Source organism: Fonsecaea nubica, assembly GCF_001646965.1.
Source record: "Fonsecaea nubica strain CBS 269.64 chromosome Unknown Scaff8, whole genome shotgun sequence".
Taxonomy (NCBI): domain Eukaryota; kingdom Fungi; phylum Ascomycota; class Eurotiomycetes; order Chaetothyriales; family Herpotrichiellaceae; genus Fonsecaea; species Fonsecaea nubica.
The window spans coordinates 551113-574452 of record NW_019173681.1 but is presented as its reverse complement, the minus strand read 5'-3'; the positions used below and the strand labels follow the sequence as shown (position 1 = coordinate 574452).

The window sequence follows — 23340 nt, the reverse complement described above, 5'->3', positions numbered from 1 at the left end:
TTAGACCTGTGACGGAATAGGGCTCGCAAATCCCCCGTAAAACAAACAAGTTCGAGTGCGGAGAAGGCATTGGCAAGCGAGACTGGCCCAAGAGATGATGAAGGCGGTTCCGAGGCTTCGCTGATTCTTCCTCCGCAAGGATCAGTCGGAAAGCAAGACGTTTTCTGGAATAGCTAATGTAGGTCCGCCTCTTAAATCAACTTGTGATAGCAGTTTCCCCGTTGCTCTAGTGGATCTGCTTCCGGTGTCCAGCAGATCACATCTTCCGGGCCTGGCTCACGGCAGATCGTCGAGAGTGAATCGTCGTTGGAGGCATTTCTGGAGGTCTCAGACGCTACCTAAGGGACTCAGCGTACGAGGTAGGTATGATGCCTTTGAGCTCCCTTGGTTTCTTCTGGCGGCTACCAACAAGTCTCGCGGAGTCATTCATCGGTCTCATCCGTCGGGGAGGGGACGACGGAAACACACGGTACACTCCAGCTGACAACATGTGTAAGGTATGCAAGGGAGCAGAGTAAGGATCACGGTAGACATATTTCGCTTCGTACACTTGGTCCTTGTAAAGTAGGTAGATGCTGGCTGAAGGACCTTCACCTCAAGGTCGCGTCCCGATGATGTCATTGGCACAGCCTCAACGCGAACTCACGTGCACAGCGCCACTCTTGGTGTCGGAGACATAAATTTCGACTCGCTCAATGTCCATCTTTCATCGAGTCAACCGTCTCATTTATCGAATACCACCCGTTTTACATCAGATCTACAAGTTCGAGAAATAGCACAATGGCCAAAGAGTCTCTTATTACGATGACCAAGCTACTAAGGTCTATCCTGGTCAGCTGAGATCCCCGGCAAGCGTACGACTATCTCTCGTGGCATCGTCATTGGATGTGACTGTGCCAAATGACTTGATGAGGATATAAAAGATCTCAAAGCGCAACATGAAATATACGGGGGGACCAGCAAATAGGAAGCCTGCACTGTTGGGTTCATACAGTTCTGCGCCTCGTCCAGAACCACCAACCGTACGAAAGTTCGACACGGAATCGGGACAAGTGTACTCTGAAATAGAAGTACGTCCAAATCGAAGCAAATATGTGGACTGGATAGGTGAACCCAAGACACCTAATTTGGTCAAGAAGCCGCCCCCAAATTCAATAGGAGCCCGTTCCTTAGGGGCTATGGCGAGGACCAAAGTTGCTAGTCAGTTCAGGAATCTAACACCAGAACACTTTGCGACCGTACCGTGGGCAATAGCACAGAAGGTCTGGGAACAGCTGCTCTCAATGTAGTATTTTTCAGAAAAACCCCGTCTGCACAGATGCTGATATCTAGAGATAGGCGGGCGGAGAGTTTTCATGCCTGGAGAACCCTGGCAGCGGCATATCCCAATCCAGAAGAGTTTGGGAGGCGCGAATACCGATATCTCCTGGACATTAAGCAGCTATCAGTACCAATTACTGAGTACTTCAACGGAATCACGTCCGAAGAAATAGAGTGGCTTGTTTGCCTGCGAATCTCCCCAAAGCAGATGGCAATAAGCAGCCTTGTCTCGGTACACACGATACTAAATCTCGCCGTGCTCGATCTTTCAGATGGTCAGGTCACGATTGACAACAATCTTTCCAAATTTGATGAACGTCTCCTGCGTTCTTGGGCAGATCTTGCACGGTCGGGAGAGGCTTTTCAGCACCTGCGGGTGATATTGTTTGGCTGGCAGGAACATCTATCGGACTGGATCTTCAAATACACAGAGTTCTTCCCCTCTTTATGCCAGATCATCATCACCGACTGCCCGAAAATGCACCAGAAAAACCGAGGATTGTGGGAACCAACCGCGCAAACCGCAGGGTGGGAAGCTAGGCACGCAAAGAAGAGTGCCAAAAGCCTGCGACCAATCATTGGGAGCCAGGACTTTGCTTTTGGCTCGGTGTCAGGCTGCTACCACGACAGTCTGGAGCTGTACAGCCAGTTGGCACACAAGCGTCGGCCCAGCCTTACTGACGGGCGGCCATTGCTGGAAGTATGGATCGCCAATCCTCGACAGTGGTCGCATATTGTTGATGACTTCCCTTCCACAAGGACGATTTTCCTGGAGAATATCAAGACGCAGAGTTGGAAGGCCAAGGGAGGATCTTCTTCCATCAGCAGCAACCGTGAGCCGACGAAGAGGGTCAGAAACCAAGACCCAGGAACCCCAGGAGCCGCATCGCCTCCTCCAAAGCGAGGGTCGCGAGAAAGGCCTGCGATGAAGTCGGGTGGGAAGAACATTACCGAAATGCTCAATGAGTTCACGTCATAGATGTGATCTGGACGAGGACGTTAAACCTCGTGCTCCGTATAGAGTTCACACCGGTAATAGCGTACCCGTGTGTAAATGTCCAAGGAGAGATTTGTCGGCAGTTTAGTCCAACTGACGCAATTACGATGCCTTTGGGGTTCGGGCGCCTAACCCCAGCCTTACTAGATACCCAGAAAGTCAGATAGTGAGCCTCATTACGAATACATACATACTCTATCCGCAACACACGGATCAGCAGAGAACCGGCGAGTTGCCAATGCACTTACACACCTCACATGATCTCATCCTGCGCGGATCTGATAACGAAAAGTCGATCAATCTTCAACAGCATCGAGCATCTAGAACTGTGTTTGCTGCTGTAAAGAGATAACAAGAACAATCACACCACTCTCAGTACTTGTCTGTAACAAACTTTTCCCCCCTCACAACCAATTGAGGTGCGAACTGCCCCCCCCCACCTCCACCGCATTTCCATCTTCAATTCCCATACCAAGCGACCAACAAAACACGAACAGTTGCTCCTTGGCTGATAGGATTATGTCGACGCCTAACCGGGACCCGCCGGTCACCTCCCCTCCTTCAACGACTATATCTTCTCGATCCAGCATGGACTCCCACTCCCAATCACCCTCAACTGGTGCCAGAACACCGTCCTTACGCATCCCGTCTATGCCCAGCGCGGCCACCCATCACCGCCAGAGTTTCAACGAACTACGAGGTCATCCTCCTTCTCCTCGATCGCAAAGACAACCCTCCCTATCCCATCTCGCCGTCCAAGATCTGATTGACAACCCACCCATGCGGAATCCAGACCCTCGCTTTGCGGGGAGGAATTGGACTGAGGTCAAAGTCAAAGAGCTCGTCAACCCGGACGATCTGAGATTTGTGGACAATGACACCCCAATAGAGTCGGCCACAGATGTGAGTGTGCTCATTCCTTCCTCCAAGCCGACCGAGAACTGACAGAGGGTATCATGCTAGCTACTTATCCAGTCAGGTGCCCCAGTGGTGCTCATCCGCGAAAAACCAGGCTCCCCTGTCATCGGCACGTTTGACCACCGCGACCTCAATGCCTACCTATTGCTAGTAATAGGGCTTTCGCACCCCGATGACAATGAACATGCAGAAGACTTCATGGAACTGGCGCAGCGCGCGAGGGAAGGTAAACGCGTACACTTGCGCGAGATCCAGGACCTGAGCAAAAAAGAGCCTTTGACGTTCCTTGACGAGAACGCCGATCTACTCAAGGCTATTGAGACATTCGGGAGAGGGGTGCATCGAGTCGTGGTAATCGACGAGACTACAAAAGAAGCAACAGGCGTGCTCAGCCAGAGCCGTCTGGTCAGATTCTTGTGGGAAAATGGCCGGAGTTTTCCTATGTTGGATCAACTATACCTGCAAAATCTCCGCGATTTGAGAATAGGATCCAAGGATGTGATTGCTATCAAGTAAGCCCGAGCGTATGCCCTTTTGTGTCGAGCAATTCTGACCCTGTATCCAGTGGTGACCGCCCTCTTTTCGAGGCCTTGACGCTTCTGCTCAACGAGGGCGTCTCTTCTCTCGCCGTCGTCGACCACAACTTCAACGTAATTGGAAACATCTCCAATGTCGACGTCAAACTCCTCACCAAGTCTACGTCTTTGCCACTCCTCCGCAACACATGTATCCATTTCATCACCGTCATTCTCTCCACACGCGGAATGTATGAAGGGAAAGACTCCTTCCCCGTCTTCCACGTCACTCCGCTTTCGACACTGGCGCACACAGTTGCAAAGCTGGTCGCAACGAAGTCCCACAGAATGTGGATAACCGAACCCATCTCTCCCAGCTCCTCTGGTCCACCGACACCACTGCTGCATAGTGCAACACTGGCTCCGACGTCAAGTCACTCCTCCAACCTCTCACTAAACAGCGGAGGAAGTCACCACATCACGCCCCCGGTTGCGGTGCCCACTCCCTCATCCGACCCATTTTCAACATCTGCGGGGGCCGTCGTTGATAGCTCTCCCAAACCGCCATTCATCTCTCCTACGGGACCCTCAATCTCGGCGTCTTCGCTTCCAGGAGCGCGCATCTCTGGTCGCCTTGTGGGCGTGGTATCCCTCACCGACATCCTGATCCTGTTCGCTCGTGCAGGTGGCGTCGCGGACGTCGCGGATCCAAATGAGATCAGAATGCGACGGAGAAGAAGCAGCTCAAGTAGTGTCAGGAGAAGTTTTGACCTGGGGCAGCGGCCAAGTGTCAGTAGTAATGGCGGAAGCGGGCTCCGACCCAGCGGAGAGTTGAGCCGAAAGAGCAGCACGACGGGGAATCGTTGATCGGAGAGGAGACAAGCACTAAGCACCGAAGCTCAGCTCAAGGATCGAGCCTTCGAACAAGAACGGAATGGCAGCTCCGCCAAATGACTCGAGGCGGAGAGAAGGGCTTGTTGGAAAGACTATTTTGAATTGTCACAGAAAAGCACATTATTTGGACCTATTGAGCCCGGAAAGCCAGGAAAGGAACCTCGAGCTTACCGACTACACGATATTGACGACTTAGACTGCTTGGAGTAATGACAGACGATGGAATTCTGGATGGAGAGAACATGGTGACATCCCACGGCGAAGCGGGTTGAATCAGGCTTTTGTCCTAAAGGCTACTTACCATCCCCTTCCCGGTGCCCAGCTTACGACCAGATTCGCACACAGAGTGAGGATTGAGTTTCATCCAGCTATGCACCATCTGTGCAGGCCCGCAACTCTCAGTTCGTGCACATGAGATGGAATCGTTTTACCTCTCGCTGGGCCTGTCACAACCGCCCCCAGAACGTCTCCACTGATAGAATCGAGAGACACATACGTGCCATAGCTAATTAAATAGGTAGATCTGCGCCCTGTCCATTCCACTTTCCAGACGTTCTCTCCGCTGCGTTGTGACAACCCAAGGCTATCATGACCATCCTTGACGTCATTAGAAATTTGATCACGTGATGATCAAGCTTGCCGCTAGTCACGTGTACTGATATGCCGAGGCTGTCACGTCCTTGCACGTCCTCAAGTCGCAGTCGGTCTAGCCAACCTCAAGACAATCCGCAAGCCACAAAGTCGATGAACGAATTGCAAACATCTCACTAAGAATAACGCAGTCCTGGCAGCCTCTCCCTCCACGCCTTTTACCAAATTGTCTTCCTCCGGACTGTGAGGCGTTCCCCGTTGCGGCTTGCGCCCACATCCGAAGAGACTAGCTCTGAGTCCCTCGCTTCTGCAGGGAAACCCATTGAAATCAGGCTGTCAGTTCAAAGAATCGGGGATCAAAAGGAACACACAATTGGCCAGCCATGGCCTTCTCCTTCATCTCTCCAGTCCCAGTCCGCCTTGCTGAGTTGCCAAGTCAACTTTGGGTCCAGAGGCTTACACCAGCGCCACCGCCTTAGCAAGCTGTCTCAGCCGGACATGCAACTGGACCGTCTTGCATCAGAGGGACGGAGGTGCTCTGTCGTGTTCTCTAGAGAACTAATTGAGGTTACGAGTTTCGCTCGGGCGACAAACCCTATCAGCGCCCAATGAACCATCTACTTGCTTGAGCATGCTCCGATGTCGACCGGGGATGTGATATCTCGCCCTTTGACACTGCCTTGGGCGCCTCGGGCGTTGTTAATCGAGCTAGAAGCTCCCAAAAGGGTGGCTGGAGCTGACTTATCGGTAAATACCATTCTCCTGCCAACCCTGTGCCCCCGCCATGCAGATAGAAAGCAGACATTGCCCATGGCTTCGAACTATTCCCACCCTTATTCCTCCAGGTCAGTACGACGTCCAAAGACCCCCTTTGACGCTGCCTCCCTTGTTGCTTTTAACAGCGCTTCCCTCTGCGAGGAGTCGATCATCGAATCTTTAAGGCTCGCATATCATGGGTGTTCATCAGGCTTCTCATGGGGTTTTCAGTGGTGTAGGCTTCACTCTGCTAGGGCTGTGCCTTTTGGTCTCAGCCTCGTCTGCATTCCCTCAAGTTCATTCGGGTCCCCAACGTCCTAGGCAATTTGAGAACAGGCTCTCTGCAATGCAACCAGTATCAAAGCTATCCCAGCGGGATACAATCCCCAAGTCTCCGCCATGGGTATTCCCTTCCGACTTGCGAACTCCGCCAGACTGCCTAAGCCACGGTCCTCAATGCCCCTTCGATCCAGACTACATGACTTCATGTTCAGCAGAAAAGTGCACGATGACCCTCTTTGGTGCTTGCATGCAGACAGACACTCTGATCAACAAAGATTGCATCTGCTCAGATCTTTCCTCTTCCACTTGTTCTCATCAGTGCTCCGGGTCGAGAAATCAGGCGAGTTACCTCTATTGGTTAAATGCTACCTGCGGCGATCTGGACGACTGGCATGGCCTTCCCGAGAACTGGACAGACAGGCTGTTAAAACCCTCATTTTTGTTTATCGGTTGGTGGGACCCTGGCTACACCTCATATGGTTACGGTGACAGAGCGAGCCCCTGTTTGGGTTTTACGCAGTGCCTATACAGGGACGAATACGCGCGACCTGAAACAGTAAACTCAATGTGTGCCAACTTCGAGGAGACTATTTGGGAGCCTAACCTCTATAATTCTTCACAGGCTGCAATGTTCTTTCCCGAAGATCCAGGTAAAGGCTATTCACCTATTTATGGCACATGGGGGGGTTACGACCCTAATGATGACTCGAGTGTGTACATTGAACGGAAAGGCTTCTGCAAAGATGCATACACTTTAAGCCATGACATCTGTTCTGCCGTGGGACGGACCAGTCTCCTTCTCTGGGCCAGTACAATATGCAGTCCTACAGCTGACTTTGGCTGGCCAAAGGATTGGAGAGATACTCTGCTTGTATCCAATACGACCACTGTCAAAAGCAGCACCTTTATACCCCCTATAGCGCCGGGACCCAACCATTGCTCCATCACAGTGAACAACACGATAGATCAGTGCACTTCTGACGTGTGCATTGTTGAGAGAAACAACTGTACTGAGATCGGCAGTGCTGTGGATAAGAGGTGCTTTTGCAAAGGAATGGATCTCCAGAACATGTGCAATGCGACGGCGATTGAAAGGACAGAATTAAACCTCTGGCTCAACAAGACCTGCCAGGATATCCATGAGTTTCCCGGACTGCCCAATGGATGGGAAGATGGTTTGATGTTGATGAACACCAGCTATCAGGACCAAAGCGACTTCAGTTGGCCCTCGTGTCTCGAGGCAAACGGTTGCTTCGACGTCCTGAATAGGACGGAACAGGACTGCAGCACATTTCTTTGTGATTTGGATCCTACAGGAGGTAACTGCGCGTCCACGACGGTGGGATTCAAGGCTTCTTGTTTCTGCCGCCCAGGTAAGCTCGCACTAGCCACCATTTGATTTCGGGCAGGAGTCTTATTGCGATGCTTACATGGCACAGTCACTTATGAGACCACCTGCAAAGGAAATTGCAAGCTTTCTTGGGAACGGGAAGGGTACCTCAAGTGGATGAATTCGACCTGCAGCTCAGTCGCCGATTGGAATGGATTGCCCCGTAACTGGCTCACATTGCTTCGTGTTCAAGACGAGGAACTACTGCCATGGAACTGGCGCATCCAGATCACACCGACCAAAGCACTTGACACTACAGGAGGCCCCCCGCCTCGAGAATGCCCGTCGACAGTGAGCAGTCTGGTGGCGTTCGCTGCCGTAAATGCTGCCATGGCCTTGCTGGTTCCTGTCTTCGGGCGACGCGATGTCATGAAAAAGTTGACCCGGGGTCGATGTGGCCACCGTGGCTCGCGCATGTGGCTTCTGACCGGACCGGCTACCGTGATGCTCCATATTACAAGTAATGTTATCGGGGCATATATCATTAAATCTACACCAGGATACAGTGCTGTTCAAGTCGGGCAACTTGTTCTGTTGTGGTGTACCCGTCCGAGAATCACATGGATGATTATCGCCCTCATCCCCTGGCAGGCAGAAGATGCCATCTATTTTTCGGTTGCGAGCTCAACTCTCTTGGCCGAAGTCATATTGCAAGCGTTAGGGGCATACTATATGGGGGTTGCCACCAACTATGCGCGTGTGCAAAAGTTCTACCAGGTCGGACGACTTCAGCAAGCTCCGCGGGGCAAAGACGCAGCAGTCATGTATGCAGGATCGATCATGTGGCTCAGTGTCATGTTCATCGCTGTCGCAACGTGTCTCTGGTCCATGCTTGGCATGAGCAACTATGTTGCTGCCGTGGCTTTTACTATCAGGGGCTTCAAAAGGAAGGCTGCAAGATCCAGGAGCCTTGCGGAAGCTCAGGCGACGAAGGTCAGGTCTTTAAGAACGAACCTTGATGCCTGGTCACCCACTGGCGCCGATCTTGAACGAGAGAAGCAGGCATTGGGGAATGCTTACACCGAGACAATCAGGGCCTTCGAGGCACTGGCGAGGGCCTGGCAGGCTTTACAGACATATGTTACTAGTGACACGGAGAGGTTGGTCACAGCTTCTAAAGCCCTCCGGCAGCAGAGAAAGAGAGCACCCGCGGGCAATGCCGAAGAGGCATATTTTCGAGCCTATTCCATCTGGATTCAACTTCCGAGCAAGCAACTTGTCGATCTCGGCACCTTTAAAGGAGCCTTTGCTCAATGGAACTCGGTAGTGCGCGTGAACAGAGCTGCCTCGACGGATCAAAGCAACTCGACCTCCATGGAAATCAAATTTCTAAAAGCAACACTCGCGAAGACGCAGGCAAAGGTGCAGACTTTGCAATTTCTGATTGACGGACACAGAAAGCAGCGTCAGCAGGCTCCCAGGTACGCCATCTCCGAGAACAGATTCGTGTTGAAGCATATCAGCGATTTGCAACTTCAGCTGTACAAACACCCCACTAGCCGGAAGCCCACACAACAAGAAGAGCTGAGCCACCTTCGCCAGATCGATACTGCGCTGGTTCACGGAGTCAGCCTCGGAACCCAGTTGCAGAATCTGATCGGTGGTGACCAGCACACAGGCGGAGACCGAGACTCTGTAGCCAGCCTCGAGGCCTCGATCCGCAACCAGGAAACCAAGCAGAGATCCGAGCTACGCATTCTCCAGGCCTGGAACGAACTGTGTACGTTCTGCGCCCAAGTGGGAGCAGAGCACGCGCGACTCACAAAGATCTGGGCGGGCCTGGAGAAGAAACGGAGTAAAGAGGACGAGGAGCGCCGCAAGGGCAACGGTGCCCTGTTGAAGAAGATTGTGCTGCGCTCCATCGCCGGCATGTTTGGCTGCTGGGCCGCCCAGTGGGTGTGGTGGGTGGGATATGTTCGAGCGTCTGGAGACGAGTGAGTCTTTCTTCCCCACCAGCGAAGAGAGTCCGGGAGGGATCTCGGGTTGAGCTCTCCTATCCTATCCATCTTTCTTTGTTTTCACCGAGTACATACATACGGACAAATTCCCGAACTGACGCCGTTGGATCCAGCTACTGCCCCCCGAAACTCAGCCAGATTGCCACGATATGGACCATCTTCTCGACCATCGGTACGTATATATCCCCAAAGGGGTTTTTGCGTTTCCTCCTTTGCGAGGATCTTATCTGTCTGGGGTCTAGGGGCCCAATCAAGCAAGACTGAGCAAGCACACAAGCACATTGCTAATTCGACTCTACTCTACCCTACCCCCCTCATCTCAACTCAGTAACTACCTAACTTGCTAACGAACTTACTAATACGATGTGATGTGACGCTACAGGTGTCATGATGGGCGGCACGCTTTAAATGAAGGTGGAAGATGGAAGATGGAAGATGACCCAATAGTCGGAGTGGGATCGATTCCTTCGGCCTTCTGTCTTCGTGTTACATTCGAGTGGGTGGAAAGTGACCTACCTACCTTGAATGGGAAAGCCATTTGCGCAAAGCACGAGAGCGAGAGCGAGATGGGTTTGTCAACGCTCGCTACATATCTCCTGGGGAGCTGTTTCTACCGAGTACACCCCGGCCCCCCCAGGTGTGGCTTTTGACCTTTCAGCCACCCTCGTTCGACTGGGCTTGTCTTGCCTTGCCTCGATGCTGCAACCCTGTACATAATGATACCGGATTTTAATGGCGATTCCTGCACGACGTGCCGCGCCAGGACTTGCTATCGATAGACAATCTGCGACGTCGTGTTGGGAAGTCCTCGGTATGCGTTTAGCAGTTCACGTAGGTCCCGAGACACATAAGCGGATTATATCAAGGTCTTCGATATTACGCCGCCATCCACGGTTCGAACCACCGTGGTCCACTGAGAAAACTAAGCCTCGCCACTTAGTAAAGTAAAATCCGTCCCTGCACGTAGCTGTCGCTATCCTTGCGGCACTAAAGTCCCATACGGGTTGCACTTGGAAGCCGTGACTCTACGGCAAGAATACTTACGGGCACCCGCATCCGCCTTCCGGGTCTGTTCGCGAGTTGTCGGTATTTTTCATACTTTTGGAGTTTGTAGCATGAAAATCCGCGTGTGAAGGTCCCGGTTGATACAGTAGGACCTCCCCCCCCCCCCTCCTCCGACGCATCAGGAGGTGATCCCAATAGGATCGTCAGGCAAAGAAGGAGGCGGGGAAGGTATGTAGGAGTTCTCGAGCTTGTGAGATTGCGTGGAGCTAGGATGAAAAAAGAAAAAAATCAAATGTATTCCAAACAAGAGGTTGGAATGAAAGAAAGCTTGGACATATATCTGTCAACTTACAGGCCATTGAGGGAATTCCAAAAGTATGCCCTTTGCAACAATTCCACGTTTGATTTCTCGTCGGCACTGAGCTCTGGCAATTTGGCCAGCAGGGCGTTTGTGAAGAGACCGTCCCGGATCTCTGCATTCAGGCTCCAGATCTGGATAGACCATGGATAGAATCCCGCACTCGCCCAGTCTAGAATTGCCAATGATCCGTCTTCGACGACGAGGATGTTGTCTCGGGATAAGTCAAGGTGACGGAGGGCCAACGACTCGGGTGGGAAGCGAATTTGGGCACCTTCCTTGACCAGTGCTCGATTGAACCATGCCTCCAAGTCAAGGGAGGTTTTGAAGCTTTCGTACGCTCGATAGTCGGGAGCCCAAATATTGCCGTGCGGTTCACCACCATCTGCCGGGCCAGGTCTGTCCGTCTTGACAAAAGACATTGCATTGATAGCGCGGGCCACCTTATCACAGTGCTCTGGGAGTTTGTCCAGCGGGACGTCGGACAGCTTGGTTCCCTGGATCAATTCCATCACGAGGTATCCACATTTCCCTCTCCAGTCATTCTCAAAAGGACCCGAGTCTTGAAAGAATCGATATACCCGAGGGATCCGCAGCCACCAACAATTCAAGCGTTGATGAGCAAGTCTTTGGTTCGCTGCTTCGGATGGGGTGACCGAATAGCCAAATTTGACTACCGCTTGGTTGTTGAGTCGAAGAACGACGTTGGACGAGTGTGGGCCCAGCAAACGCGCAGCGTAAGCCGCCGGTCTCAGTTAGTAGGTATAGCACCAGTCCACTATCTCTTCGTCTGTTGCTGCGAAGTGATCCAAGTCCATCGCGACAAAGGTGGTTGTTTTGACAGGGATTTCTAAAGGTTGCAAAAGCGTTAAGCCTTTAAAGGTTTCTGCAGCAGGAGCGCCAAGACACGAAATCACGTGACATAAAGCTTCAACTGCGCCAACGACTCTTGCCTCAAGAGTAAGAGTGCCATTTTGGGTTCTCAATATGGATCTTCCCGCGTTCAAGCCCGCCTCTTACGACTCTTGGATTGTCGGAACCGTCAGAGTAGTTGTTCACAACCTAGGCCCCGTCAAACCGGGGGCGCACATCAGCTACAATCACTGGACTGTCTCCCTTTTGGTAGCCCCAACCGCTCAGGATGCAAAAGAGCAAAGATTTTCCGGTTCGGTTCGCCTCGATCTGAGACCTGAAGGTCCCAAAAACGGGACCTTGCACGTCGACTGGTTTGGGTATCTCCTGAGTCAGAATGCTGCGAAGCACTTCGACTTCACTGCCGTTAACTCAGACGGCCAAATGACTGTGAGGGCGGTGAAAGATCTCCTACATGCGAAGAAAAGACACCAATATACCATGACCATAAATGGGGGCTGCCAGTGGTGGGTGTATGTACTTCACTATGTCTCTCAGACACAAGCCTGAGGCGTTGACCAGATACAGGTTTAATGTCATCAAAGACCTGGTCGAGAAGGAATACCCAAGAAGAAATGACAAAAGAAATGACGAATAGTTACTCGAAGACATTGGCTCCCTTTCCTCACAATATTCAGAAAGGCACATTCTATTAACGAACTATCCCCAGGGCCCCGTATATTGGTAGTCATAGGACGCAGGACAGATTGATACGCAGAGAGCTAATGAAATCTTATTTCCGCTGATATATGTACAGTAATCGTGAGAACAAAAGATATTGCTAAAGATTCGGATAAGAAGTTGTCCTGCGCCCTGCCCGTCCCTGTCCTCTGATGAAGCGTTCGACTGCTTTCGCTGAATTCTGATCCTACCTTTTATTAGGGCCGAAATAGGCTACTATAACTATCATCGGGTAAAGTAGTAATATTACGGGGATGAGCTAGCTGAATAGTCGTAGCAGAGGGGGTATTATACATGTATACATAGTAGTAACCTAACGGACGTAAGTATTTTGCTGTCCGAGATTGTTTATGATAGATACCCAATAAGAGGGAAAAGCTCTTTTCCATACAAGACACCATTGCTCCTTGGGTATGTTGATCATTAGCTGTACCATATGTCTTGCGTATATAACGAGCACCGAGACCAATACTGGAGTGCCGTCGCTCGTTCGATAAGAAGCCGGTTCCAACCTCTCACAGCCATAATTCCAACTTGAATTGACGTGAGAAGAGTCCGACAGACCTTATTTCTTATTTCCTGGTTATAGACGAGTGTTGAGCAGGACCATGCAGAACTTACAAAGACACACAGACTCATTTGGTGACTAGAAGATGCTGTGACCTCTTTGCCCCGTGGCTCAATCTGGGTCAATCATGTACCTCAAGTTTGACCTTCAGATCCACATCGGTATTATCCAGGTTGTGCCCACTAAAAAATGCTTGTACGTCGTTGTCGCCACCATCCCAGCTACCGTCTCGGACAAAGTGGTCCCAAAATCCGTCCCCGGGAGGGGTACCATGACCCGAGTCTAGGCCGTCGTTACCAGCAACGAAACTGGGTTCTCTGGCTTCCTGCTTAACAAAGTCCAAGCCTGAGTTGGAGAGAGACTTTACTTCAGCGACTTCTCCAGAGACAGATGATAGCACTGTCGTGGCCGTCGAAATGGTGCTATTGGTGCGCTTCTGTATGCCATCGGAAAAATTGTCCAGTGCCGTGGGCGCCAGAGTTGCATTCATTCCCTGGTAGGCTGAGTCGCTCGCAGATATATCTTTAACAGAACTGTGCGTATTTTTCCAAGGGTAGTATGAATTGCTGACGTACTGGTCCGAGCCACGCATAAGCATGGCGTAAAAAGGATCATTGACGTCAAAGCCAGGTGCATGCGCGAACATCTGCTGCGACTCCGGAGGCAATGAAGTGGTGAACGGCCCCATATCCTGCCACAATGGTGCGAATGAATTGGAGCGGCCTTGAGGAGAGGTAGCGGCACTGGGGTTTTGACGCTGTGGCGAAAACTCAAAATCTGCTCTTGGTCCCGGACCCTTGACATGCTGTCCAGAATACTGGTCTGACACGTGTGCCGAGCCATGAATCGACAAGTTACTGTGATCCATTGCGCCTGGAGCAGGCGCAGGTGCGGAAGGCGATATTGACTCTTGGTCTTTGGTTGCTGATGCTGAAGAGTCTGCCATCCGGCCGCTATTCAGGGAAAAATGGGCTTGATGAGGCGAAGGGTACGGAGCAGGGCGCTGATATCCCCCCAGCGACTGTGCCATATTATGTTGAGGAGTCATGGGTGATGGAAACATATTGACTCCGCTGTTGGGATACTGGCCATGAGGATCTCGAGCCATCTGCTCTATGGCACTCCGGACCGCCACCTGGTGTGTCAAATAAGCGGCGAAGCGGCGATTGAAATCGGCCGAGCTCGTTTGCAAATGTGCAGTAAGGCGTCGATATTGTAATGGCAGGTCATCCCCCTCTTCCTCATACATCTCCTCGTTCATGACATCCTCGGCGGTTATCCGGAGCGCCCGTCCAGTTCTTCTCTTATGAACTTCTGAAGCCCTCCGTGCCGATTCCACGCGAGCCTCGAGAGTTCGGTCACTCCTTCTCGACGCAGCGATATATGCTCTTGATGAATGTCAGTATATTGGACAAGCTGCACCAGCCCGAAATGCTCACCTCTCCTGGTTCTCTTCTTGAGTGCGCTGTGTCTTTGGAGGCTTCTCCCGCGACACTGTTCGCATTGGCGGCATATTGGGCAGGTCGTCGGAGACTGGCGTCCAGACGGTGTCCTGAGTAGCTTGCTGCAGTGCGACGGACGTGGCCTTAGAGCGGGAGTAATTGGTACTCCAATGATCGATGAGCTATAAGGCTTCCGTTGCACAGGTGGATAGACAAGCTACAGCAACTGTAGCAACGAAAGTATCTTGAGTTGAGTTCCGAACAAAGCATGCACAATCGTAGCCAGTATGCCTACAAGGTATGAAGAAACGTTATGGAGTGGTTGCCTGGGGGGCGGGATTGACCATAAAAGAGCAGCTGCAAGTGGCGAACCAAGTAGTAATGTTGCTAGGACCAAGAAATGACAGTTTCCTGGTATGAGGACAAGGGTGACCACACTGAGACAGCTCGTATCTGTCAGCGAAGTTCAGACCAGGGCACAATGTCGCTCGGAGGGTTGACCAAGTGGGCTCGATTGTTCATGAGATGAGCGAGGGAAGAGGCGATCCCCAGGGAGTTTTATCTAGGGTCGAGTCCGAAGATCGCGAGGAGAGGGAGGCTGTGGGCCAGAGGAGCCAATCTCAAGCATTGGAAGGGAGAGGAGGGAGGGGAAAGAGAGCAAAGAGTTGAGAAAGCCATGGCTCAAGTAGCGGCATCTGTGGCTGCAGGCCTGCTGAGGCTACCATTGGACTGCGGCGGCGGCAGTTGGTCGTCCATGGAGCAACTAGCCGGGGAGAACAAAGTCAAAGCATGAGGTACCAGAGGCAGAATGGGCATTCAAGGACAGCAACTCGAAGCAAGCCGTGGCAAGATGCCTGGGTTGTTGGGATGAAGACAGCAAAAGCCAGTAGATGTCAGAGTGACCAGACCCAAAGCGGCAGGTAGGAGCACGATAGAGTTGCTGAGCTGCAGGCCAAGCGCAGAGTGAAAATGCAGCCCAGATCGGGGCACCATTGGGCCGCTGGCGGGAGGGAGGCCGCACGAGGTCCAGGCTGCGCCCTCTGCAGCCCCCAGCGCCCCCAGTCATCGATCGCAATGCCAGCGGAGGTTGGATCCGTCCATCGCCTCCTGCTGCTGGGCGATCGCCCAAGAAGCAGCTGCTACACGGTAATACTTGCTCAGACCGCCCAATCCCCTTTGTCTGGTCTCTTGTTGGATGGGCTGCTTTCTCCTTCTCGGTCCATCTCATTGTTCGTCACTTAACCTGCTTCAATACTCGAGAATCAACCCTCCCTCGGTCCTGTTCCACCTCCTCCTCACTCGCCTCATCCGACACAAACAAGAGTTTTACGATCTGCCCGAAGGATCAACAGAAATCGATGGGGAACCGAGTAGCCCCTCACCTCGGTCGTAGCGCCAGATCCTAGCGCTGTCGGCTATCGTCTCCGTGCCAACGGCGGCCTACACAAGCCTGAATTGCGGAAGGGAAAGAAGAGATTGCGATCATAGAAAAGGGCATTCTCGATCTGACAACACCGTCTCACACAGGAAACTGTTTCCGCACGATGCGTTGGTCCCAGTTGACCAGGAGTTACAAATCCTGTACGTAGCTGCTAGCGGTAAGTTGAGGATCAAAATACCCCTGCTTGGGCGATTCATCTTTGGTCATCTTCAGCAGGTGCCTGTGTCTAGACGCCCACGGTACTCTCTCATGATAAGTGGACTCCACCACAGGATTTGTTCCCTGCTCTCGTACTGGATTGCCGACAGAAGACGGACAATTTCGAGACCAGTGGGAATGCAGGTATGAGACACCACCACCAGCCGTCCCCCTAAGGCCACGTTGGAGTGGCACTTCCTCGGCTGAAATCTTTGTTTCTTTGGTCTGATCCTGCTAACTGGGACCAAGAATTGGAACTAATGTGCTGCATGATGTCCTTTCGACCAGCAGACACGGCAGGCAAGTTTCGCAGACCACCTTAGTCGGATCGCACACTTCCGGTAGCCACGGTACCTAGTTTCGTGGTAGCAAGAGATGGGTTTTTCTTTCCCCGTAAAAGGCTGAAAGGGGGGAATTGTGCCGCAATGTCTTTTGCATCGGCGATTGGGACAGACATCACAACCCAATTCGCAACACCAGTCCAGCTTCAGGTATATCCCGCGACTCCACCAATTGCCGCAATTCCATCCACCCGTGACGCAAGAAGTTGGTCATTGGTTAGCTCCAAACAGACGGCACTGCTAGTCACTGTCTCCCCCTTTGATGGATCTCTCTTGGTTCCTGTGCTTGTCTGCAAGATCGGAGCGATACCTGGATCTCTCTTCCCTTGCGCAGATCGACTTTGTTTAACCCCCCCGGAACCTCGAAACCGCCACCCAGATCTATCTTTTCTCGCCCCGTGGGCCTTATTCGCATCTCGTATTTTGGATTTCGCTTCGACTACTGGGATGGGTGGCGCCATGTGGAATGTACTTGATACAGGAGTCGCGTATTGAGGGTGTAGGCCCCTCGGCGTGACTACGTGACGACGACGTGCTACGTGCTACGTGTCAGCCGTGACAGCCACCCACCGCCGCCACCACCACCACAACTCCGCGTTTCTCCCATGACCTGCCGATTCCTGTTTTCCGGGGGGAAAGAAAATGGATAAGGCATAAGGCCTCCGCCTCCTCCTCTCAGGAAAACGCCGGGAAACCTTCGCCAGGCCTGGCCTTTCTTTTTCTTTTCTTTTGTGGGGATAGCAAACCTGCATTATTTGGAAGAACAGCAAATAGTTGGAAACTTTGGAGACCCCCCCAAAACTCACGCACGGGATGGCGCTACATAACAACAAGTAATATCAGCCATGCTTCTTTGTTCCGCTCCTGTGGCTTCCACGGTCAAAAACACTACCGACTCAACAGTATCACGGTGTTTTGTCCGAATATCAAATGCAGCGGCGGCTCACAACGGAATGTCATGTAGGTATCCATGTTGCGCCGTGTCTGCACGTACGTACGCGCCCACGTGCTATCTAATCTGAGGGCAGCTTGTCATACTCTGTGGCCGTTAACTAACCCCTAGCGGCGGAACATTACCCTGTTGCTCTTGTCCTTGTCCGTTCAGTTCGTAAGATACTTTGAAACGCATCTTGACCTGGTTGCCTTTCCCTTCTGGCACCCCGTTGAGCAGAATCTCCTGCTGGACAGCGTGGTGCGTCTTGGGAGCGAGTTCGCGCCCGGTTTGTGGCTTTAGGTGGAGTGAGTAGCTCTTCTCCACGGCAACTTGGAAATGTAACCCGGTGATTTTTTGCGGCGTCGTGTTGGAGAAACGCGCCGTTATCTGGATCGCACTCTGCCCTGGTGTCCGTCGCGCTTCAAAATCGATCCCGAGAGGTGAGGAAAGCACTTGAACCGTTTGTGGTTCAGGCAGCGACGACTCGAAAGTCCATTCGTCTTCGGCTGGTGCAGCGGGACTTCGATTCATGCCCGAAGTTGGCTGTGTGGATGGTTGTGGGGTGTTGACTTGTCTTGACGGCGTTGAAGGCCGCGAGTTGGATGACACCAGCGCCGCAAACGGATCGGCCAATGCTTGACTTGCAGGTCGTGGCGGCTGTGCCATGGGAGCTGGAGTCGCAGGTTTGGAAGAAGGGATGGGGCTGACGAGTGATGCAAAAGCGTCGTAATTGGATTTCGGTGAAGTCTGAGGTGCAGTTTGCGTGGAAGCCGGCTGGGTTGGGGCAATATTAGAGGTGGTCGAGAAAATCGACCCTGAAGGAGCTGAAAAATTCGTGCTTGGTCCTAGAGAGATCGCGCCCAGTGTGCCGGCTCCAGGGTCGTCCAGCGACAGACCTAGCAAGTCATCTTCGACCGTCGTTGGTTTGGGCTGTGCAGTGGATGAAGCAGGACCAGCATCGAGGAGGGAGCCGTTCGATTGACTTGGTATCGTTTGCGCTGCTGGAGGTTCTGGCTCGAAGTCGATCAACGACAATTCGTTTGCTGCGTTTTTGCTGACCCCGGTCGTGGTGCCCAGGGTTCCCTTTTCGATCCTGTTGGCTGCTTCGATGTCTCCAGCTTTCATCAACTTGTACCTCTCAATCGTCCGATGGATGCTGTCGTTGATTTCGAAGAGCTTAGCGACCGCCTCGGCATCGTCAGACTCTTCCTCGCACATCCTCTGTATCTTGGGATGAGCGCTCTGGAGCGCACCGACCAACTCCTAGGCTTCGTCAGCTTATTGACCACTTGCAATGCGACAATCCATACCTCGAAAACATCACCATCGCCAAACTTCTCGCCCGGTTGATGGCTTTGAAGCATCTCCTCTAATATCCTTGCTTTCTGCTGGACCTTTGCAACCTCCTCCGCGGCCTTTGCCCGATAGTCGGTCTTGTGCCTCGTGTCATAGCCAGCCATGACCTTCATGAGTCTATTGGCCTCTTGTAGATCTTGCGGCCGTCCTCGCCGAATCAGTTCTTGTAGCTTGGCTGATTGCGCCGCTCGGTCTTCCTCCTCCATCTCTTCAGCCGATTGGAGGTTCTGCAACTTTATTAGCAGTGGTCCACTGTTCTTCTGGGGCTATTCTCATACATCGCTGGGATTCAGGACAGCAGCATCCTCTCTCCGCACCTCTGGGAACATGTAGCCCTTGTACAGCAGAAGCCTGTGCATATCTCGGATAAAACCCAAATCCTCCTTGTACCTGGATGTTTGACATATCGTCGAGCGCCATTCTTCAATGGCTTCCAAGATCTTGCTCTGCACACGAGTCGGCCGTAGCGGGGGTCGTTCAGGGAATCGTCGGACGAGCTCGTTGAGGAATTCTTTGGTGCTGATTTGGAGGTGGAAGGGATAACCGCAGTTTTTGACACAGATATCGAGTAGCGACAAGGCCAAGAGGGACACGTTTGGGTTCCGGTGGTTGATGAGCTGCACAATGGTGAATGCGGCTTCACGCGGGGCATTTCCCTTCTTCGAGTTTACCAGGTCGACGATCTCGAGGTTCAATGCGAGATTAGGTTCGAGGTTGGCGATAGGGTCGCAGGCATTGTATATGAAGCGCTGGAGGGTCGAGCGAGGCGGGGCGAAGCCGTCAAAGACAAACTGATTTCGCGAGGCCATCCTCGCCGAGGTGGCTTCCATCACCTGGAGCAACGTGGAGGCGTGTGCCTGTTGTGATCGGTCGCAGTGGTGGTGAACAGAGGAGAATCGTCTGCTGGTCAAATCTGCTAGGCGTTGGCCTCATTTGCGCATCCAGCCAGACAGGGTGACAGGTAACTTGATGCCACGGACACTGGAGTAGGTTGATGCCACCAATGCCACTTTCTGACTAAGCTACTGCCTATCGGAGGTGCCCAGGTGCCCTAGATTGGCCGTTGGCTGAAAGTTGGAGGGCAAGAGGAAGATGAACGTTATGCACTCTACTCGACGAAAGTATTAAAGAACGACTGTTTCTGTAATGCCTTCTCAAACTACCTTAGTATAGGTACGACACGTTCATCACCCATCCAGTCGTGACCCAAAAAGCGCCATGTCAATTGCTGCCCCGGATCCTTGCGTATGATGAGGATCTATAACCCCCTCATCACTATCTCGCTATCTGTACGAGGTAGAAAAGCAGATATGAGACTCAGAAATCAAATCAGCTCGAAACCGCATGTTTTTTACGCTGCTCCCAGGTCTACTGACCTAAACGGCGGTGGTCACGTGCAGGTCTGCGTTCAGTATTGTTTGAGCACACATTTCATTACAGTCCCTTGAAAGAACAGGGCGTTACCTGAAATTCATACTACACACTTTTGCTTGGAGGGAGCAAAGGGTTGACGAGGGGATGAAACCCTTGGTTAAATGGCTGCACGGGCCGACATCACCTCTTCCGAATCGGGCATGAGTTTGCAGCAGGTTTTGGCGGGATCGCTTATTGGAGAAAGGAAGCACGGTGGCATGACAAAGCCACTGGAAGGGGCGCAGGTACAAACGGCGAAGATCTGGACGCCATAATAGACATGGTAATCCCCATAAATTGTTCTCGTGTTCAAGATCTACAAGCTCGAAAATGCTCACAGTGTACTCGGTCACAACGCCAGGATCAAATGCTATATAACTCATTCCCATACCCTATGCCCATGCCCATACCCCTGCTCCACTTTTGTCACGATATGTTTGATGCAGCCCGCTCCAAAGCCAGGTACTCTGACCTGCTCTTCAAACGATGTTATCTTGGTCGACGAGGGCTAGCTATCCCTGCACTCTTCAAGGCTGGTGGCGCAGGTAGGTCCTTCATCGGAGGAGCTGGTAACGGCCCAGTTGGAGGAGGCTGTCGCACAGAGAACGGTGGACTCATCAACGGATTTCTGCCATTGATAATATTGCCGCTACTACTCGTCCTCGGGGGAAACATCGGTCTTTGAGAAGGCTCAATAGCCGAAGCAGGCTCGGGAATATTGTCACGGTCGTTGTATCCCAGGCGGTTAGCACGAGGACCAATTCCGTTGGGCGCATCTCGAGTCTCCAACGACAAATGCTGTAACGATAGCGGCGGCGGCGGCGACCTCTCTACAATGCCAGTCGGTGTCCCTTGAAAGCTAAACTGTGGTGGCGCGACAGGGATGTTGCCAGAGGTTGGACTCGCATACTGCTTGGCCGTCACAGGGGTGCCACGGGGATCGCCAGCAAATGAGGCCGTAGACGCCGATGAGGTTGTATGAGAGCTGTCTGAGCTTGTCCCATCACTTTTCAGCGATTTTGGTGCAGGAGGTGCCAAGTAGGATTTTCGGTTGTGTCGCTCCATCATCGAGACGGCCCATTCCTGCAGATCCACAGGCGTTCTCTTCGCAGCCTGCAAGAAGTTGTCTCTGTCATAGAGCTCCCGGGGGGTTGGTCTCTCGTCAGGGTTCTTGAGCAGACACTTGGCCACAAAGTCCTCCAGGATAGACGGGAAGGCCTCACTCTTTGGGAGTTTGGGTGCCGGCTCGTGTACTATGGTCTGCAAAAGATCAAGAATTCCCATTGGTCCAGCACTTGCTCTGTCGCCCGCGGCAGAATCGCTCGAATCAAACGGGAATCTTCCAATTGCCAGTTCCATTACTGTCAAACCCACGCTCCAAACGTCGGACTTGATGGTGTATGCTCCGCCCTGAATTCGTTCAGGGGCCATGTACGTTGACGTGCCAACAAACGTGTTGGCTACCGAGTTGACAGTCTCTGTAGCCACGCCAAAGTCGCATAGTTTGATCATTCCTCTAGAATTGACCAGGACATTTGAGGGTTTGATGTCTCGGTGCATGATTCGGTGGGCTTCGTAAAGGTATACAAGACCTCCCAGGATGGATTCTGTAATTTTGCCTAGTACGTCCACACGTGTGGGTCCAAAGTCTTTCGATATGCGATCCAAGGATCTGCAAGCCGTCAGTTCAGCAGGAAGGGTAGCACCAGACCACAAGTGACTCACCCGCAATCCATATATTCCATACACAGCACAATGTCCCGGGCTTCATTCTGAAAAGCTCCGTAGTATGTAATGACGTACGGCGAGCTGCAGTCGGCGCCAACTTGTAATTCTCGAACAATTTGCTTACGGACATTTTCTTTTGCGTCGACTCGGATAACCTGCGTTCCCTCTCAGCATCAGGTCAACCTCCAGCCAAAGGGCCGGGACATACCTTTCTTGCCATGATCACTTTGGTCGAAGCATGCATGACTTTACTGACAGTACCCCCATTGCCAGCACCCAACTCTTTCAGCACGATCAGATCTTCACTTCTGAGGTCAAGTTTGAATTCCAAGCCAATCTCCAAGGTGTCGGTCCGGTCACTCTCGGAATTTCCAAGCGCCCCTGGTATCTGTGCATCGCCATCGGAGGGTGCTGTTCGAGGAGCCGGTGCATTCAACGCCAACCCTTTGACATTTTTCCTTTTCAGCGTCCGGGCTTTGAACGCGTCCGACATGGTGTGAGAATATTTCTTGGGTGACGGTAACAACGGTCCGGCAGCAAGGCTAGTGAGGGAGGAGCGGAAGTCGAAAGAGGATATACAGTAGGCTTCGGCGGGACTGCAAGTGTGATATGCAGACAGGACAGAGAAGAGAGGCGGCTATGTCAGACCCCAAGGACAATGCCAACTAAGGCCATCAGGCGCTTAGACGGATGAATAGCTGACTGCTTTCTTTGAGCCTTTAGTCGATCGACCAACGCTGGACAGTGAAAAGCTGTGAAAATATATCAAAATACCCTGCTTTGAACCTGCCGTGCGGATGAAGAGATTGTCAGTTGACAGCTGCTGAAACTGAAATCACGCTGAAGATAGGGGTTCAAGCGCTTCAGTACGGTTGAGAAAAGCACGCGGTCGTGAACTGAAGAGGCGATATCTGTCAATAGTGCATGGCATAGGCCAGTAGTTCGCCAATAGGTGTCAATAGGAGGTCAAGCGCAAGCGCCTATTCTCACGCTTCAAGTCAGAAGTTCCCCATGTTCTAAAAGAACCGCAAGCAGACGGTTGATTCGATTCATGTGAGGAGAAGGACACAGCCAATCGCCGAAACCGACTGACCCACCCATCCTTTGTACTTAGTACCTTGGCCCGCGGTGATCCTGTTGAGATGCGGCAGCTTTGCCGAGCCCGTGATTTAGCCGGAGCGTTAAGTTTGTGTCTGTCCCTTGGGGGATTTCGCAGGCTGGCAGGACATTTGAGCATCCGTTGCTGTCGCTTTCACCGCGACGTTGCTGCCTGCGGATCGGTCATATTCCTCGAATCATCTCAATTTACCGAGTCTGCTGCTTGCGCTTCGCCCTCGCACCA

General features: G+C 52.3%; 8 protein-coding genes across 8 annotated transcripts; 4 read left to right on the top strand and 4 right to left on the bottom strand.

Moving 5' to 3' along the window:
* Positions 1 to 1318: 1318 nt before the first annotated feature.
* AYO20_02052 (hypothetical protein) lies at positions 1319 to 2299 on the top strand (the record flags this gene model as incomplete). Its single annotated transcript, XM_022640358.1, has 1 exon — positions 1319 to 2299. One exon carries the CDS (start codon positions 1319 to 1321, stop codon positions 2297 to 2299), a length of 981 nt encoding a protein of 326 aa, XP_022503858.1.
* Positions 2300 to 2905: 606 nt separating this feature from the next.
* Positions 2906 to 4617, top strand: AYO20_02051 (hypothetical protein; the record flags this gene model as incomplete). Its single annotated transcript, XM_022640357.1, has 3 exons — positions 2906 to 3220; positions 3293 to 3747; positions 3801 to 4617. 3 exons carry the CDS (start codon positions 2906 to 2908, stop codon positions 4615 to 4617), a joined length of 1587 nt encoding a protein of 528 aa, XP_022503857.1.
* A 2710-nt stretch (positions 4618 to 7327) lies between these two features.
* Positions 7328 to 9601, top strand: AYO20_02050 (hypothetical protein; the record flags this gene model as incomplete). Its single annotated transcript, XM_022640356.1, has 2 exons — positions 7328 to 7646; positions 7713 to 9601. The coding sequence occupies 2 exons, from the start codon at positions 7328 to 7330 to the stop codon at positions 9599 to 9601; spliced, it is 2208 nt and encodes a 735-aa protein (XP_022503856.1).
* Positions 9602 to 10974: 1373 nt separating this feature from the next.
* AYO20_02049 (hypothetical protein) lies at positions 10975 to 11496 on the bottom strand (the record flags this gene model as incomplete). Its single annotated transcript, XM_022640355.1, has 1 exon — positions 10975 to 11496. The coding sequence occupies one exon, from the start codon at positions 11494 to 11496 to the stop codon at positions 10975 to 10977; it is 522 nt and encodes a 173-aa protein (XP_022503855.1).
* A 475-nt stretch (positions 11497 to 11971) lies between these two features.
* Positions 11972 to 12406, top strand: AYO20_02048 (hypothetical protein; the record flags this gene model as incomplete). The annotated part of the gene is made up of 1 exon (XM_022640354.1): positions 11972 to 12406. One exon carries the CDS (start codon positions 11972 to 11974, stop codon positions 12404 to 12406), a length of 435 nt encoding a protein of 144 aa, XP_022503854.1.
* Positions 12407 to 13266: 860 nt separating this feature from the next.
* On the bottom strand, positions 13267 to 14658 carry AYO20_02047 (hypothetical protein; the record flags this gene model as incomplete). The annotated part of the gene is made up of 2 exons (XM_022640353.1): positions 13267 to 14533; positions 14585 to 14658. 2 exons carry the CDS (start codon positions 14656 to 14658, stop codon positions 13267 to 13269), a joined length of 1341 nt encoding a protein of 446 aa, XP_022503853.1.
* A 2957-nt stretch (positions 14659 to 17615) lies between these two features.
* Positions 17616 to 19666, bottom strand: AYO20_02046 (hypothetical protein; the record flags this gene model as incomplete). Its single annotated transcript, XM_022640352.1, has 3 exons — positions 17616 to 18764; positions 18812 to 19084; positions 19136 to 19666. 3 exons carry the CDS (start codon positions 19664 to 19666, stop codon positions 17616 to 17618), a joined length of 1953 nt encoding a protein of 650 aa, XP_022503852.1.
* A 1093-nt stretch (positions 19667 to 20759) lies between these two features.
* Positions 20760 to 22491, bottom strand: AYO20_02045 (hypothetical protein; the record flags this gene model as incomplete). Its single annotated transcript, XM_022640351.1, has 3 exons — positions 20760 to 21942; positions 21996 to 22153; positions 22207 to 22491. The coding sequence occupies 3 exons, from the start codon at positions 22489 to 22491 to the stop codon at positions 20760 to 20762; spliced, it is 1626 nt and encodes a 541-aa protein (XP_022503851.1).
* Positions 22492 to 23340: the final 849 nt, after the last annotated feature.